At 55.7% G+C, this 16,513-nt stretch overlaps 6 protein-coding genes across 6 annotated transcripts; 4 read left to right on the top strand and 2 right to left on the bottom strand.

Moving 5' to 3' along the window:
* Positions 1 to 2,010: 2,010 nt before the first annotated feature.
* Positions 2,011 to 2,663, bottom strand: J3D65DRAFT_405451 (uncharacterized protein). The gene has a single exon (XM_066795954.1). It carries the CDS (start codon positions 2,334 to 2,336, stop codon positions 2,115 to 2,117), a length of 222 nt encoding a protein of 73 aa, XP_066654558.1. The 5' UTR covers positions 2,337 to 2,663; the 3' UTR covers positions 2,011 to 2,114.
* Positions 2,664 to 6,110: 3,447 nt separating this feature from the next.
* Positions 6,111 to 7,115, top strand: J3D65DRAFT_539385 (14-3-3 domain-containing protein; the record flags this gene model as incomplete). Its single annotated transcript, XM_066796718.1, has 1 exon — positions 6,111 to 7,115. A coding segment is annotated over one exon (1,005 nt), but the record flags the coding sequence as incomplete, so codon positions are not given.
* A 338-nt stretch (positions 7,116 to 7,453) lies between these two features.
* On the top strand, positions 7,454 to 8,432 carry J3D65DRAFT_627563 (uncharacterized protein). The gene is made up of 2 exons (XM_066800553.1): positions 7,454 to 7,889; positions 7,934 to 8,432. The coding sequence occupies exons 1-2, from the start codon at positions 7,531 to 7,533 to the stop codon at positions 8,292 to 8,294; spliced, it is 720 nt and encodes a 239-aa protein (XP_066654556.1). The 5' UTR covers positions 7,454 to 7,530; the 3' UTR covers positions 8,295 to 8,432.
* A 1,947-nt stretch (positions 8,433 to 10,379) lies between these two features.
* Positions 10,380 to 12,333, top strand: J3D65DRAFT_554869 (uncharacterized protein; the record flags this gene model as incomplete). Its single annotated transcript, XM_066797205.1, has 3 exons — positions 10,380 to 10,479; positions 10,869 to 11,222; positions 11,603 to 12,333. The coding sequence occupies 3 exons, from the start codon at positions 10,380 to 10,382 to the stop codon at positions 12,331 to 12,333; spliced, it is 1,185 nt and encodes a 394-aa protein (XP_066654555.1).
* A 289-nt stretch (positions 12,334 to 12,622) lies between these two features.
* On the bottom strand, positions 12,623 to 13,937 carry J3D65DRAFT_590668 (restriction endonuclease type II-like protein; the record flags this gene model as incomplete). Its single annotated transcript, XM_066797791.1, has 4 exons — positions 13,685 to 13,937; positions 13,544 to 13,624; positions 12,779 to 13,496; positions 12,623 to 12,745 (listed from the first exon to the last, which is right to left on the bottom strand). The coding sequence occupies exons 1-4, from the start codon at positions 13,804 to 13,806 to the stop codon at positions 12,623 to 12,625; spliced, it is 1,044 nt and encodes a 347-aa protein (XP_066654554.1). The 5' UTR covers positions 13,807 to 13,937.
* A 412-nt stretch (positions 13,938 to 14,349) lies between these two features.
* J3D65DRAFT_555189 (Rox3 mediator complex subunit-domain-containing protein) lies at positions 14,350 to 15,599 on the top strand (the record flags this gene model as incomplete). The annotated part of the gene is made up of 3 exons (XM_066797218.1): positions 14,350 to 14,857; positions 14,926 to 15,321; positions 15,370 to 15,599. 3 exons carry the CDS (start codon positions 14,350 to 14,352, stop codon positions 15,597 to 15,599), a joined length of 1,134 nt encoding a protein of 377 aa, XP_066654553.1.
* Positions 15,600 to 16,513: the final 914 nt, after the last annotated feature.

Below are 16,513 nucleotides of genomic sequence, written 5' to 3'. Positions count from 1 at the left end.
AGATGGCTTGCTCAGAATGTTGGATGACAACTTGAGGGGTCGCATCGACGGCCAAGAGAGTGATTCTTGGTAAAGAGGACAAAGTCCAACCAGAAAAGAGGAGGCATAAGCAAGAGAACATGGACTGGCGAGAAGCAGTCGTGAGGTCAAGTAATGCCAAGACGAAGAGGGAACCCGCTAATCCATGCAGACGCCCAACCAGCGCTGGCTCGACTCCTGCATGTACTACCGATGTGGCCTGCAGGAGCAAGCTATGGCGAGAGAGATGGACGAACAGAAAATAAAAAATGAACGAGCGGGTAAGCTCGTAAGCGGCATGGTTTGCCAAACAGAAAACCAAGAATGAGGGCAAAGGAAAACAGCAAGAAAAGTAAAAGCAGGACTCACGATATAAGCAAGAGAGCGCGGTAGGTGGTCGAGCTAATAACAAAGGCCGCTGCAGTCCCCACACTATTACCCCGGAAGACCTGGCTAGGTCCCACGATGGCGCGTGCGATGCACATTATCCGGGGCAGGCCACTCCGGCGACGGCCCCCAGCGAACCATTTCCCAAACATGAACGCATGGGGTAACAGGTCGATGATTGTGGGGTTGGCCTGTGGGGCCCCGGTGCGCCTGCGAGCGAGCGATCGTGGAACGATCGTGGGATTGGAAAGTCTGGAGCGGAGCGGCGTTCAGCCCGCTTCGGCGACTGGCCGCGTGACCGAGAGTGGCCGGCCGGCTCGCCAGCCGACCATCAGGTTCGTCGTCTTCGCCGGTTCTTGCTCAATTTCGGTCTGTTTTGCTCCTCTTTGCCGAGGCGGTGGCGTTGCAGCAGTCCACTGAACATGGACCTCGTTGAGCGGCGGTCTTTGACGGGCCTGGTGGTACTTGCGTGCGTAATCGAGAGCGGCGGTTGGTAGATGTGTTGAACTGGAGTGACTTTAGAGGAGAATCCCTAGATCGTGAGATTGGTGGGCGTGGCGATGAATCAGTGGTTTTGATTCTCGGGGTTTGGTGCTCGGTGGTGATGCAGGGCGTTTCGCCGGAGCTTTAGTACTTCGTCAATGAGTCTGACCGAAGTGATTATTACCCCTTACTGCTTGATTCTGTGGACGCAGCCAGTGAGTGTGGAAAGAAATGAAACTCCCTAGGTGTAGCTGCAGTAAAGAACTATGCTCCTTGGGCGTAACCGTGATGACGCATGACTGCTCCCCAAGCGCAACTATGATAGCGAACGACATTCTCTAAACGCAACTAGTAGCGAATGAGCGGTCCCAGTGTGCATCTAGGTTCCCAGGGCTCATTTCTTTCGACACCCACCGTGTAGCATGTGGTAAGTCTTTGAGTGCTTCGGGAGTTCCTGGTCAAAAGGGATGGCGAGGTCGCAAGCTGACCTGCCGAACTGCCTTGCCTCGAGTTTGTGCTCGAGCTCGAGCTTTAGATCAGATGAGTTGTCAGGCGAGAGAGGCCACGAGGACACGGCGTTGAGACTAGACATGTCCCACTTGGATTCGCCATGTGGCAAGCGTTTGGCCCACTTCAACGTCATTTGTGCTGCCCTGACTTTCTCAACGCGTCAGTAAAGCGTCTAGTGTGCATTCCTCCTGAAGCGAGCGTACGAGGCTGGGAAGTGGAAGTCGCGGTACACAAACACCGCTTCTTCAAGTTAGACCTTTTCATACTCCTCGTTACCATCCCTCGTTGACGCTCGAATCCTCCCGAGTGCTCCAACATATTGGAGCCAAACTTGGCCAGCCACAAAATGCTGGAAAAGACGACACGCTGGGTGTGAAAACGTTGATTCTGTGGACAGGATTACCAAGGCCAGCTCGTCTCCTTTCCAATACCAGCAGACGCCATGAATGCCATGTCCTCGTTTCCCGTCAAGTGGTATAAATCCCTGCCAAAATCCATCAACAAGCATAAAGCGGCCACAAGAGAGCCTCTAGTCTCTCTACCAGCACGGAAAAGAAACTCTCTGCGACTTCGAAACACCTGACTCCTCAACTGCCAAAACTCAAGTGTTGTTCTCTTGGTTGACCCGTCGGTCAAAGGACCTGCGCCAGCGCTCGCATGTGTAAACGAAAGAACTCCTGTCAACAACCTCACCCTTCTCTTCTCTTACAACTTCTTCAACGCTTTCCCCTCCCCTTGACGCGCTTGGTGCTCACACCGCCGATAACTTCGTCGCCGCCGCACGAAGAACAGGAGCTCTCCATCTTCAGCGTTTGCCATATCTCGCTGGAGCCTTGGGCAGAGCAAGCGCGTTGGCGCATTGCGGCGGAGGGGCAGTAGGCGGCAAAGACGGTTGTGGTGTGACCGCAAGAGTGAGTGTGGGCGTAGTAGCGGCACATGATGAAGTCGTTTGATTTGTTGACGAGATGCTGATTGACCGGTTGTCTTTGTTGACGTCGTCTTGATGGTTCAGAGTCCAATGAAGGCCTTTTCTGGCACTTGATGGTGGTGGAACTCGTCGCAAAGTGGCTTGATTGCGCAAGAGGTCTTGTCTAGAACTTGGCAAGCGGCTCGAGTAGGATTGAAATGCAGTGGTACCGAAGCCGGAGTCTGCTCGAGGCACAAGAGACAAAGATCGGGACTTGCAGAAAGGCGGCTGAATTGGAACTGCTGGTAGAAAGCTTGTAGAAGAGTCTTGACTTGGAGATGCTTGATGTCGAGTGAGATTCAGCTCACATGTCGCTCGCTCTTATATTCCTGCAGTTGAAGCAAAATGATATTGCTGTTTCCATTTCTGGTTCTATATCAGTCAACCTGCATCGTCGTGTTTGATTGCCAAATGATTTGACAGTCTTTCGAGAGCCGCAGAGCAGAGTGCCGTGCCGGCGGCCTCTGCGGTGGTACGCAGACATTCTCTACGAGCGTGGCATCAAGGAGCATTCATCCTACTGTGGTTGAGCATGACAGATTTTGGACGAGAGGGTGCTAAATTCGGCGCTTCGGCCTTGTTGCAAGGCGCTGTGGGTGCGGAGTTTGACAGATTGCGGCCATGCCATGACTGTCGTCAAGACCAAAACAGATGTCGGTGCATCTTATGCAAATAGATTCAGCAATCAGCATGAAATCAAGTCGACGAGGCTAGGAGAGAGGCGGCCTGACAGCGCTGATAGTGGGCAAGGCGCTGACGGTGATTTACAAAGGAGAGTGTGCCACAATCGTTGCACAGTGGCAGACGCATAAAGGCGTGAACGGGGTAGGTGACGGCTAGGGGAAGGAGCGCGTGCTTCAGGCATTGGTTCCAGATCTGTCCGAGCAAATGAGCGAGAGAGGTGACAAAATAGAACAAGCAAACCACGGAATGTTTGATACACTTGGGTATGCAAGGATGGGAGACTGCGCATGCCGTGATTTTGTCTCGTTTTGTTTTCTTTTGGCCCTTGGCGTGGAATCGAGAGTTTTGCCATGGCAGTGGATGTCGAAAGAAATGAGAGTCCCAGGGTCTAGCATCAACGACCGACAGCTCCCTGGGCGCGCCTGTAATAGTAGATGAAATAGTAGATGATAGCTCCCCAAGCGCGTCTGTAATAGCAGATGACTGCTCCTAAGGCGTAAACATGGTAGTAAGCCAATGCTCCTCATGCCGCCGCAGTGCCGGGAGGTCTCAGGAAAGTAGTCGTGTGTATGGGCGTCGGGAGTGGAGAGACTCGGGGCAGGTCGCAGGGATTCGACATGTCACGACGAGCAGAGTTTGTGACAGCGGCGGACGGGGAAGAAAGAGGCCGACGGGATGGCTGGAGACGGTGAAGCGGCGCGGACGGCGGGCTGCAGAGAGAGGCTCTGGTCTGGTCTGGTCTGGTGGGACTTGGGAGGGAGACGGAGCCGGAGAGAGACGGGCGAGGTGGTGACGGGAGGAGGTGGTCCAATGGCCTGGGCGGATCGAGGGTTGACCGCTTCTTCTCTTTTGTTCGTTCCCACTCCCGTCAACCTCCTCCCCCCCCACCTCATGTGCCACCGCTCGCTGCACCCAATGCACCACTGCACCCCAGCCCCGGATCCACGCGCAAACGGCTGGCCCCCCGGTCCATCGCGAATCATGATGCCTCTGTTGTCTGCATCTGCGCTGACGGGGCGTGAAGAAGAAAACGACCAGCGAGGCGAGCGGCGCAGCAGCAGTCGTCGCGCTGTCATTGTTCTCTCTCGCGCCTCATCCACGAGTCTCCACACCAGAGCCACGTCCGTCCAACGGCGTACAGGGCGCTGAGCCATGTCTAGCAATTTGCAATGGTTTGCCCTCCACCAAACACACACCACCGTGACGCAAGGAGCACCACCCACGGTCAGATCTGGCGATCCCAGGGCCCCGTCTCCTTCGCGGCCAGCTGGCATTGATCGCTGTCCAGAGTCCACGCGCCTCGCCTGGCGAGAGGAGCGAAGCTTTGAACACGTAGCCGTCAGCTGCAGCCTCCCCTCCCCACCAGTTGCCATCGACTGCGCTTTCGGGAGCCACCGCCGGCCGTCATGGTTATCGCCCAGGCGGCTTCGTGCCGTCTGCCGCTTGCAATAGCCTTTTGGCTCTTTGGTATTTCAGATTTGTGCTCGTCCACGGCGTCGCCGCTTGCTCTCTTTTTCGGGTCAATCCACTTGACCCCCACTGCATTGTTTCCTTTTCGCCGCGATTCGGCGAGACCTGTCATCTGAAATCCTCTCTGCGATTCCCGGTTCTTTTTTGTACGCCGAGACTTGCGCAAAATCATCTTTTGCGGCGCATTGACGGGTAGACACACCGCCGGCCGTCATCTGCCATATATACTCGGTCACGTCGTTGCCGCGCGCGCTCAAACCCTGCCACCAGGCGCAATGTGCGTTGTCTGGAGCCTCGATATCCGAAGGACCAAGCCACCGAGCCCTATGAGTGACGTCTTTGTTGATCTGTAGAGCCCGTTCGCCTTGGCCAGACTCTGCCCTCTATTGGTCTTGCTGTTCGACCACAGCCCAGGGAATCGGATCAGGCACCTACCAGCGCATTTTTTCCCACGTCTTAGAGGTAGAAAACTTCCGTCTCTTATCTTATATGTATTGCGTAGTCTCTTCGACCATTGACTTGCTTGTCTGTCATACCTCTGTACGCTGACCGTTTCCAGGTTTTCCGGGCGACCTGGTCTGTTTTTGCTTTTCCCGAGATACCCACCGGCGATTGTAAAGGAGCTGCTCCACCACCTGTTCCTTTGTCTTGCGTACAGCATCTTGTAATATTCTTCGTACACAGGATCATAAGAAATTGTCGACTGGGCGCCATCCGAAATCACTCTGTTGCATCATCCTGGCGTGGTTACACCCGAGTAAAGGCCACCGTCAAATTACCGTTCCCTGTGCTCAGGGCCCCTGCCAGTGGTGAGAGGAACAGTACTTGTGTCGACAGCTTCGCCGTCTCATCACTGCTCGAGTTCCGCTTTCCTGGTCATTATCAGCAACTCTTCCGCTTGTATTTCGTTGCAGTGGGCAGACCTCATCTTGTGAAGCTCTTTCGTGTACTGCTTCCTTCTTTTCAAATCTTTCCTGATTGCTCGTGGCAAGCCAAACAATCTGGTTCCTTGCGTGCAGTGGAAAAAAGATTGCGCGGCGGCTTTACATCCATATTGTTGGTCAAAGGCGCTCGGACCATCTCGGTGTTTCCCAAGTACTGGAGACGGACGCGTCTAAACAAACCACCACACGACCTTCACGCCGACAGACCCCAATTGACACAATTGTTCACAGCGACAGCGTGCCAATTGTGTACATACCGACACCTGCCGCAGGGCCGCGAGGGGCTCTGGAAGCCTTTCACTGAATTGAAGGATTCACGTCAAGCCGGCCTGCTCACAACCTCGGAGTCTGTACTGATAACTGTCGCGATCGCCAAAGGTTGGTGTTCAGCGCTTCCCTTGCTCAGACAGGTACTGATATACCCCAAGGTGTCTTCCAATCATAACCTGTCAGGCCAGTCTCGAGTAAAAGGCTGGAAAGGGCTTCGCTGCTTCAGGGACGCAAGGGCAATTCCCTTGACTATTTGCTTGGCAAAACGAGGCCAGGAACTGTCCTCTGTGTTATTCACTGAAATATTCTCGAGCGGTCCGTCTTCCTTACATCTCAGTGGCATCCAGCGCATTCATTCTAAACTTCACAGGTTCACAATGGCAGCTTCCGACATTGACCAGAAGTATCTGGCGCACATAGCGCGCTTGGCCTCTGCGACGCATCCAGCTTTGGCTGGCCCCTTCTATCAGGTCCTCGGGCTCTCACAGATGCTCTCAGCCCGGGTGCTCAAAGCCAGAAAGATGCGACGCCTAGACCTCACCAGAGATACACCTTCATTGAACCAGTATCAGCACATCATCTGGCTGGTTCGCGAATGCCTCGAAATCCTCGAAAATAAGATTTTGCCGCATATCATGAACGGACAGCTCGGAGCAGAGGCGACAGTCCTGACGGCCAAGCTGCGCGCTTCGCTCTATCACCTGCTCTCTCTATTCCACAACCACCCGCCCGTCTCACAAGTACCTCTGCCCAGATCGTCCTCCGCTTCTCGTGGAGAGACTACTCCCGGCGTTCTGGGTCAAAGTCACAGGCACAACAATAGCAAAAGCTCCATCGTCAGCGAGAAGTTTTCGCCCAAAGCAAACCAGGGCAAATCCAAGAACGGCAGCGGAGGCCGCACACCTACACTTCGCGATCCAGTAGCCTCTGCTACTTCTGATGCATCCTTCATCACCAACCCGTACGCTAACAACAGGCCGGGTAGCGCCGTCAGTAGTCCAGCACCGCCGCCTGGACTGGGAGGTCCAATCATTCAGACGCCGCCATCCGCCTTCTTGTTTCCCCCAATGAATTTCCTGCCCATGACAGAAAGCCACTTTGTCAATGCCGACAAGGCAGCAACGACTTTGTTACCTGGATCCCACCCACTGCGTCTTTCGGCTGCGATCGAGCACTGCGCCTTCATCTGGGATTGCCTTCACGACTTTCACTATGCGCGCCGCCTCGCTCGTCAGACCATTCGTGCGGTCTATCATGCCAAAGAAGGTATGGATGACGACGATTTTGAAGACGCAGCCAAGATGGTCGACCATCTCGGCAAGATTATGAAGCGCCGCAGCTGGGACGGTGCTGTTCGACCGGTAGGAGAGGGTTTTCCCGAACGAACGCTCCCGGAACAAACGCAGGAGAAGCCCTCGACCCAAAAGCAGTTTGCGGTTCTGCAAGAACCTTTGATTGAGGAAGAGGTCCCCGCTCAAGTGGCACCTCCGTCAATTAAGCTTCCAAAGAATCTTACAACACAGGAGAGTTTTATTGAGCAGGAGTACGAGAAGGCAGGTGGAGGTTCACGCGGCTTCGCGTACCTTGATGAGCATCTTCGTAAGCCCACAACTATCCAATTCCAAAGCAGTCTCAAAAGACGTTTGCCGATGAATACGCAGGTGCAGCAGGTCCGAAACGAGAACGACCCGTCCCCGACAAGCAGCCTGAGGTTTACGCACCCACTCGGTCCCGAGCCAGTCGACGATCAGCTCGACGATCTCGACTCTCTCCTGTCTGATATGGACAGCGAGTACGATGATGAAAGCTTCCGCATGCGCAAGACGGGCGGCCCAGCTCGCGAATGCTCCCCGAACACTGCTTCACTGCGCAACACTGGTAGCGCAATTCTACAGCCCTCTGCTCCGGAACGCTCCATGGAAGTCACCTCACCTCGCAAGACTGGCGGCGCGATTCCAGAACCTACTGCTCCCGAATGCTCCCTCAATGTCGCCTCACCACTTGAGACCAGCGGCGCGATCCCACAGCCCTCTGCTCCCGTTTCAGCTCCTGAAGGCTCCCTGGGCGCCACTCCATCACGTTCGTCCACTGCTTCTGCTCGTCAACGTCCAGCTCCCATCGACGTCGAAAAAGCCAACGATTCAAAGAATCAAGTCGTTGATGAGTATGAATGGAGTCCTCGCAAGCACCGTCAAAAAAGCTTCATGCTTCGCAACAAACGTGGCATGGCCCGATTCCGCAACGAGGCCTTTCCTCCGCTCGACGGAGCACGACTTGAAGGCATGCCCGTACTTACCCAGGTCCCTACGGAATACCGGCAACCGAACGGAGAGATTGGCGTTTTCCAGCAATGGAGGTGGGTTCAGCCTACTACGATATTGGACCAGGAGAAATACGATGCCGCCATAAAGAGGAGAGAGGAGGAGTGGCAGGAGAAATGTCGCAAGAAGGCATATGATGATATCCTGGAACTGGGCAGGGACAAGTGCGAGAAGCTCAGGGGACAGATGCATACATGGTTCGCTCAAGTGGCGAAAGACAACGGTCAGCAGCACATGTGAGGCTGTTCAGGGCTTTGGTGCTGGTGGCTTCGATGCCGACGGGTTTGGGCCAAAAATATCTGGTCTCGATGATCGATGGTTATGGTCGGGAGACTCTGCAGACAAGGGCGCGTCGGGGCGGTTACAAGTGGATAGACTACTTCTCAGCAGAGAGGATGGAAATGTTTCGAGCCAAAGGCTTGCCCCTGATTGAAACACCATGGTGGCCAGCAACCACCGCAGCGCGCAGCCAGTTCATGATTACCTGCTGAACCGACCACTGTACAGCCTGGTGCGCGGCGGGGTCCACATCTGACCCGCATGGCGCACAGCTAAGATTAACAGCATCCCAAGCCCTGTTGCGTCTAGCGTCGACCGCATCTTGTTCCCTCCGCACGTCAACCAGAACCAACAGCACGCCAAGCAAATGGGCTAAGCCAGCTGCCCGCTGTAAACACTAGTCTCGTCCCGCACAAGAGACGGATCCAGGCGTCGAGTAGCGGGAGTCTTCACGACGGTCCGCGAGACGGGCACTTCTTCCATTGGCAACCAGCCAGCAGGGAACAAGGCTGAACTTGGTCCCGGGTCAAAGAGGCAGACCACAGACGACGGATTGTGGCAGGGCGCCAACATGTCAGAACGTCTCTCTTAGTCAATCCCGGCGGCGGGATCGAGGATGGACAGGCGGGCTTACGTTTTGCGTGCTTGGAGCCAACGACGGACGTGAGCAGGGGCGTGGTCAGTAGGTAAATAGGGCTGGCTAGTCTGGGGGCTGAATCGCTGCTCTCACCTCATCCACATCATGGCTAAGGAGAGGGAGAAGCAATGAGCCATGAGCAATCCCTTTTCGCTGCAGAGTCCTCGTGCCGCCAGAGAGAAAACAGGTACAAGCGACATGTGGTGTTGCGCCATGGTGGTTACAGGAGACGATGGACGCACAAGCTGTGGCACTCCAAGCCAAAACGACCACCACTCCGGCTCATCTCTGAGCCAGACCCTGCCTTGCCTCGCCTTGCCTTTAGCCGCCGGCCAGGGCCACACGGCGCACGTACATACGCGCGACTGTCAACGGGCGGCGGGGCGAGCGGGCGCCTGTGTTGTTTGGTTTTACCTTGTTGATTGTGCTCAGTACCTGAGAAGGCCGTGGCTGCTTTGGTCCTAGCTAGCTCCAGGCAGAGTGGAGGAGGGACGAGGGAGCTTGGACTCAAAGGGTCGTAGGTAGGTATTACTAGAACCACCCTGGCACCAACACATCCCATCCATCATCCCTATCCTATCTGACCCTGCTCTACCCGATTCCTTCTCCCGCTATATCCCGCATTCTTTGCTGAGTTTTGGGCATCTGCTTTTTGCTTCTTGCTGCTGGTCTTCTCTTCCTTTCATTTCTTTCCTTTTTTTTTTATTTTTACTTTTTGTTCCATTGCCGAGGCCAAAGTCAGGTGCTCGCTTGTTTGGCCTGGGTCTGCTTGCTTACCTAGCTTTTGTCTCTCTTGCCTGGCTTCAGAAACTCCCCGACAGATACCCTTTCAGACCATAACCCATTGTGCCGTGGTCTCTTTTCCTTTTCCGGCAAGTTCGGCAACATTGGGTCAACGATCAGGGAGACAGACCCCTGGCCCGTTTTCATCGACCGAGATCTGCGCCATCATCTCGACCTGAGATCGTCCATAATTGCTTCTTCCGAGCAGGGACCAAGCACCAAATCTTTTGCGATTCGCGAGGTGACAGGTCCGGCACGCAAAACACGCCAGGGTCCGTCCTTCGGCGTTTGAAGTTCCTTTTTGTTTCGAGGAGGTGGGAGGGCAACAAGCGACTGGACGTGCTCCGTGAGGACGAGGTGACGTGGTTTTTGCTTTTGAGGAACGACGGGGGTGGCAGCAGCGGCGAGCAAGGACCGAACCGAGAGCAGCAGGAACCAACCAACCCAGACAGACGGACGGACAACAAGCGACCAGGGTCCGTCTTCGAAGCTGTCAATCAATCACTTTGGCTGTGTACAGCATCCAATTATCCGGAAGTTTTTTCTTGGTCAGCAGAAAAGGACGCGAGCACGAGGAGCTGTCCAGCTAGCGTGCAGACAAGAAGAGCAAGGGACAGACGGGCAGGATGCAGGTCGAAGAAGCACGACAGCTTGCTACCAACCAGCTCAACAGTCTCCAGCAGCCAGACGTCAAGCGGCATGCCGCCTGCGATGAGTGCCGTAAGTGTGCACCTTTTCCTTCACCGTCATCCCGGTTCTGCATGCATCTTCGAGGCTGCTCAGAAGATCAGTGGAACAAGAGGCGTTCTGCAGCAGCCCAGAGCGTGGGGTTGAATTGCAGTCCCAGCTGTTTCGTGACGAAACCAGGATTCCAATGCTGATCCCCTCTCAATTCTCCGAGAGACTACGGGAATTATCTCTGGGCATCTATTTTCAGCTTTCTGCCCTCTTCGCCCTTTTTGTCAACTTAGCTCTCCCCGTTTGTCGCCTATTCTCCGGTCATACCTTCTGCTTTGGGTGTGCTTGTGACCGCATCTCCGAGTCAACACTCCTACTCTTTTCCTCGTTCCAACCACCCTCAACATTGTCCTTTTTAACTGACGCTCGATTTTCAGGTCACCGCAAGCTCAAATGCTCAGGCGACAAGCCGCGCTGCGGGCGCTGCGTCCGCGAAAGCATCACCTGCGTCTACTCGCCGCAGAAGCAGATGGGCCGGCCGCGCAAACGGCGAAGAGACGATGCCTCCTCCATACCGCTCCCGCCCACACATCACCACTGTGGCGGCGGTGCCAGTGGTAGTAGCAATCCTCTCATGATCAACGATGTCGCGGCCGCAACGACCTCGCCCGACTCCATAGGACGTATGGGTCCCCTGGGCAGCGGAAGAACTGGCATCAACGGGCAACACGGCACTTTTGCGTCGACACCACCGGCGGTGAGCCAGCAGGATCTTGAAGCGCTGGCGGCGGGTGGAAGCTTTGGCAGCGGCATTCCGGCGAGCAGCAGCAGCGCGATGATGTACTCCGGGTTTGAGGGCTTCAGTTTCGACACGGACGTGGCAGTGGCAGACGCAGCAGGAGGTGGCATGACGGGGTTTGGGAACGTGTTCGAGCTGGAGCCCGGCTTCTCGCTGGATCCGATATTGGGCGTGTTTGGTGACGACGATGCTGGAGGGGTGGCCGAGGGCGCCAGCCAGGGGACACTGTTCGAGCAGAGTCTAAGCCACAGTCACAGTGGGCAGTTTTCGCACGAGGGCACAAGCGCTGGGGGATCTGGGACGTGTTCGAGAAGTAAGTTTGCTTTTTGGATGGCTTAGAGTCGTTTTGCTGACATGGTGTGCAACGACAAGACTTGTCGATAGACGGCTCTTCCTCTTACCATACGCCGCCGCTGCCTGCACCACATCACGAACAGCCTCTCATTGCGCCGCCGCTGCAGCCGCAGTGTGCTTGCCTCTCCACCATGTACCTCACCCTTACGTCGCTTCACTCGCTCTCCAGCCACGAGTTCCCGTTCGTTCTGCCCACGCTTCGCTCCGCCATCAACACAATCGCCACAGTCCTTCCTTGCCCGCAATGCCCAAAACGGCCGGTCACCGCCACCCAGAACTTCCACATGCTCATCAGCCTCCTCCTCAGCGTCGTCGAAAGCTTACGCGCAACGCTGGTTGCCATTGATGCCGAGGCCGCTCGCGTCGAAGCGGCTGGCGCAACAAAGGCATTGGCCATGGCCGATGCTGAGATGCCAATGCACATGCACACAGGCACACCTGACTGCCCTGCTCGCTTCAACATGGAAATGAACGGGCCAGACTGGCGGGCTTTTGTGCGCAAGGCGCTCAGAGACCAGGTTGTTGGGTCGCCTCGATATCCGGGGGAACGGACACTATACGGAATTGTAGCGAGCCTTGAGGAAAGGCAGCGCAGGTGGCACGAAAATCCCGAGTTGCATCGGATGCGGCAAAGGATGTTTGGGGAACATGCGGCCCACGTGTTCCAGGTGCAGCCGGAGAGCAGGTTGTGTGCTAAGAGCGTCGAGCATGTCCGGCTGGCGATTGACAATCTGGCGCTCAATTTCTGAGCGTGCGAGGCTTGGTCATCAAAGTCGTGGCAAGACTCGAGAGCTCCCCATGGCTCTCCCACATGGATGCATGAATGCTCATGAATGCTCATGAATGCTCCCGACTCCTGCCAAGTCTACCCTCCAGATTGACATTGGATTTGCCGCAACTTTGGACACCGAGCGTCTGTGATGCGATTTTGATTGAATCCAGGTTTGAGCGTTTACGTCGGCGGCGTCATTGTTTAATATCCCTGGGCCGGCAAGGTTTTTGCAGATTATTGGCATGGTGCGAATTGAATATGTCTCATCACTGGTTCCTCAGCTTGGCCAGCGCGGCTTCAATGCCTTCGCTAAGCGGCTCGTCCGCCTTTCTCTTGTTGTTGGTTTTGCTGCCGTTGCTAGGGGCAGCCATGTTGCTCGGGGCGCTAGGCTTGGAAGTAGGAGCGCTTGGCTTCGGCGCCACACCATATTGAGCCTCGAGCAAAGCTTCTTCCTCATCCTCACCCGGTTCGACGATAGCATTCGATGCCGCTGCTGCAGCGGGAGGGCGCTCAGAAGTCTGTCTCGATGCATCCGTGGCTGTCGTCGATTCGTTTTCCAAAGGTACCTGGGATCCAATTCCAAGACGAGCTGCAACCCTTGGATCCGGCAAATCTTTTTGGGTTTGTTGCCGTGCGGGATTCAGGGGCACTGCATCGTTTGCTTTGCCCTTTTTGCTAGCCTTGGGATTCCTGAATGGTTCGCGGACAGAGTTGCACCAGCGTTGGACTTTTTTGTCTCCCCAGCCGGCAACCAGGGCGACTTCTTCAGGGTGGGCGTTAATGGCAGTCCTCAGACTGCCAAAGTTTGAGACGAGACTGACAGCATCCGTTTTATTGATGCTTCGAGGGGTCGTGATAAATTCGACTAGCTTCTCCGAATAGTTGGTCGCTTGGTGAGCGCGGATGCTTGTCGGCGCGGCGTGTTCATACGTCTTGTAGAGCTCTAGGTAGCGGCCGGCTTCTTGGGCACTCCAGCAAAGCATGATGGTGACGTTGTTGATCAAGGATGTTTTGGAGAGCTCTCTCAGAGACTCTTCGTGATTTTCAATGTCGACCATGACGAGCAGAATGCGTAAGTTGTACTTGCCGGCCAGTGCCTTGATTCGCGAATAAATGTACTCGGGATGCAGCCGATGGTACCTGCTTGGCGTTAGTATCACAGCATTGCATTGCTCGTGGCGTGGTACTTGAGAGAGAGGAACAAAGCACATGTCGTGGCCCCCACGGTGTAGTCCGGAACGATATCCGAATACTCCCATGGTACAGCTCTGCGTTGATTCCGTTCAGTGGACGTGACGTCTGGTTTGAACCATGGCGATGCGGCCTACCGAATACTGTTGAGAATGGGATTGCCTCTCTGACGGGGCGAAACTAGAATGGAGGACGGGGTGTTGCGCGAAGCCAGAGCCTGGGGCTTGGGCTGCTGCACCCTGGGGGCTTCATGGGCCATTTCTGGGGGAGGGGAGGTTGCAGCTTGGCATGGAGGTTGTCGGAGGGGACGGAGACGCGTGCGATGAATTAGTTGCAGGGTTTTGGACGCGAGAAGCGTGGCGCGGGAGGGATGGGACGGCGATGTGGTGGTGGTGGAGGTGGTGGACAAGGGAACGGGCCAAGGCCGGAACGCCCAGCCCGGACGAGCCAGCAGCCAGCAGCCAGCAGCCAGCCAGCCAGCCAGCCCACCCACGGCCCAGGCAGAGCCCTTCCTTCGCAGAACTGCGACTTCCTTCTCCGCCGCCAACCACGCCCTGCCCTCAACCGCCCTTCACCACCACCACCACCACCACCACCACGTCCACGTCCACAACCACGGCCAGCCAGCGTCCGCCATTACCACGGCTCTTGCTCCACCCTCCCAACACTCTCGAAGCGACTCATCCGGCCGATGAAATAAAGAGCCGCAGCACCGTGGCCTGCGTCGCCGCCCTACACGCCGACCCCTCTGCCACCCGCGCTCTGCAACACCCATCCTCCACCTCTTGCGACCCGCGCGTCCATGTCCGAGTCGTCCTTCTCGCCTGCCTCGCCTCCATACCACCTCGTCAAGCCAGAGCAGCCCTCTTCGACGACCCTGCACCGCCAGCCAAACACGCCGACGTCACCACCGTACATGTCTTCCTTCAGCCAGAGTCAGTCCCATGATTCAACCGCCTCCACGACAGCAAAGGACCAAGGCTTGACGCCTCCTTCGTCGGCAAACATGTCGCAATCGACCCAGCAGCCCACTGCTGCCTCCTTCAACCTCGTCCCCAACGTCTTCCCGACGCCGTCCAGCACGTTCGGCGTTTCCTTTGCTTCCAAGAGCGAGGATGGCGAGTCGCGCCAAACAGATGACAAAATGGAAGGTGTGGAAAGCGCTGCACAGTGTCAAATCGCCTCTGGCGGCGACGGCCATCACCAGCACACAGGTCACGATCGGACAGGCACGGGCTCATCCACGAGCGATGGTGTTGGCTCGGGCCAGCCAAGTGCTGGTCCCGGCTTCTACAAGCTCAGCGAGACTCGTAAGGTCCCCACGTTGCTGTCGTGCTGTAATTTGCCCAGACGTTTGTTAACAGTGGCTCGCGGGTAGCGTACTCATATTCGCGGCCTCATGTTTCGCAGAACCTGGTGTCGCTCTACCGCCTAGACGACATCACCAACAGCGTTGCTCGGTTCCACCTGCAGACTGGCGAGAAGCTGCACAAGCTTCGCAAATCTTACGAGGGCTACGTCAAAGAGTTCAAACTGTCGGGTGGCAAGAGCAAACCCGAGGCAAGAGAAGACCAGTTGCTGTCTCTGGTGCAAATGCCCGATGAAGAGTGGCACGCTCAAAGAGTTCATGGCAAGGAACTCGAGCGCGGAGTGAATCCTTTGATGGACAAACTCAACAAAGCACTTAAGATGACGCCTGGAAAACTGCCCCCGAGCGAGGAGACCAAGTGGAAGTCACGGATTGGCACAGATGAGACCTCTCTCAAGCGACCTGGTGGTGAGTTGCTGGACAACGCTGCGAAAAAAGCTCGCATTGGCCAAGGCTCCATGCAGGGCCGAAATTCGGCCACGTCCTCTCCAGCCTTGAGGCCTTCCGGCGCGGCAAAGCCCTCAGTCCTCCGCCCTGAACGTCTTGGCAAAAAGCGCAGCTACGTGGAGTCGAGCTTCAAAGGTTACGGCGAGGGATTCGCAGACGATGATTTGGCCGATTCAACAGGCGCTGAAGACGATGGTCGCGGCAATGCCAACAAGAAGAAGCGTCGAAAGGTATGAGGCGTCCACGTTCCTTGTTTCTGGCTTCTGCATTTTCTTGGAGCCAGCACGATTGCCTGGATCTCATACTAATCATCCTTGGGATCTCAGGACTTTAATGCTGGCAGTCCTCTCGGGTTCAACGAACGCCGCGGAAGTTCCAATGTTGGCTACAACGTCGGCATGGTCGGCGTCAGGCAATGATGAAACCCTCTCAATCGGGCACCACAGCACTTGCTCTGGGACTTACCATTCTGCATGGCTCCACGCCTGGGCGCTTGCTCTGCGGAGCGTGCGACGGCATGAGGAGCGTTTCTGTATGGATGGTTTGGTTACCACCACTTGCGGTCTCGGCGGACGGGGCTAAATCTGCCACGGGCTACGCAGCTTCTTGCCAAAGTCCACACCAAAATAACGACTCCCGAGCATTGACAGTGCGGCGACGGAGATCAAATTGTTTGCATTCATTTGTCCATTTTACGTATACCCGCTTTGAGCGTATTTAACACCCCACGGCATGCATTTCAATTGAAGGAGCACAAACAAACTGGGGTCTCGAGGGCAAGGCGTTTGAGGCGTTTCCAAGTACCCGATGACATTTTGAAAAAAGTCGGGTCTTGATTTCATGTGGGTTCCAGTTCGTCTCTTTTCTTTCCCATTACTGCTTGTTTCTACAGCCGCTGCGGACTCGTACGGCAGGTGCGCAGACGATTAGATGGAGGCGTGATTTTTCATGTCTGCTTTGCGAGGCCTCTCTTCTGGCAATGAGGCTCTAGTTTCGGGGTTTCCAGTTCTTGGTGACAGTTTTGCCTCGCAGCTATAGCTGCTGTTTGGGGCCGACGGGCTTGCGGTGGAGTTGAACTAAAGTCCAAATAAATATTTTGAAATATGAGTCTCCTTCATACAAATTGCCTCGGTACCAGCGCTCGAAGTCG

Source organism: Phyllosticta citribraziliensis (assembly GCF_038025025.1).
Source record: "Phyllosticta citribraziliensis strain CPC 17464 chromosome Unknown J3D65scaffold_7, whole genome shotgun sequence".
NCBI lineage: Eukaryota > Fungi > Ascomycota > Dothideomycetes > Botryosphaeriales > Phyllostictaceae > Phyllosticta > Phyllosticta citribraziliensis.
This window is presented reverse-complemented; position numbering and strand designations above follow the sequence as displayed.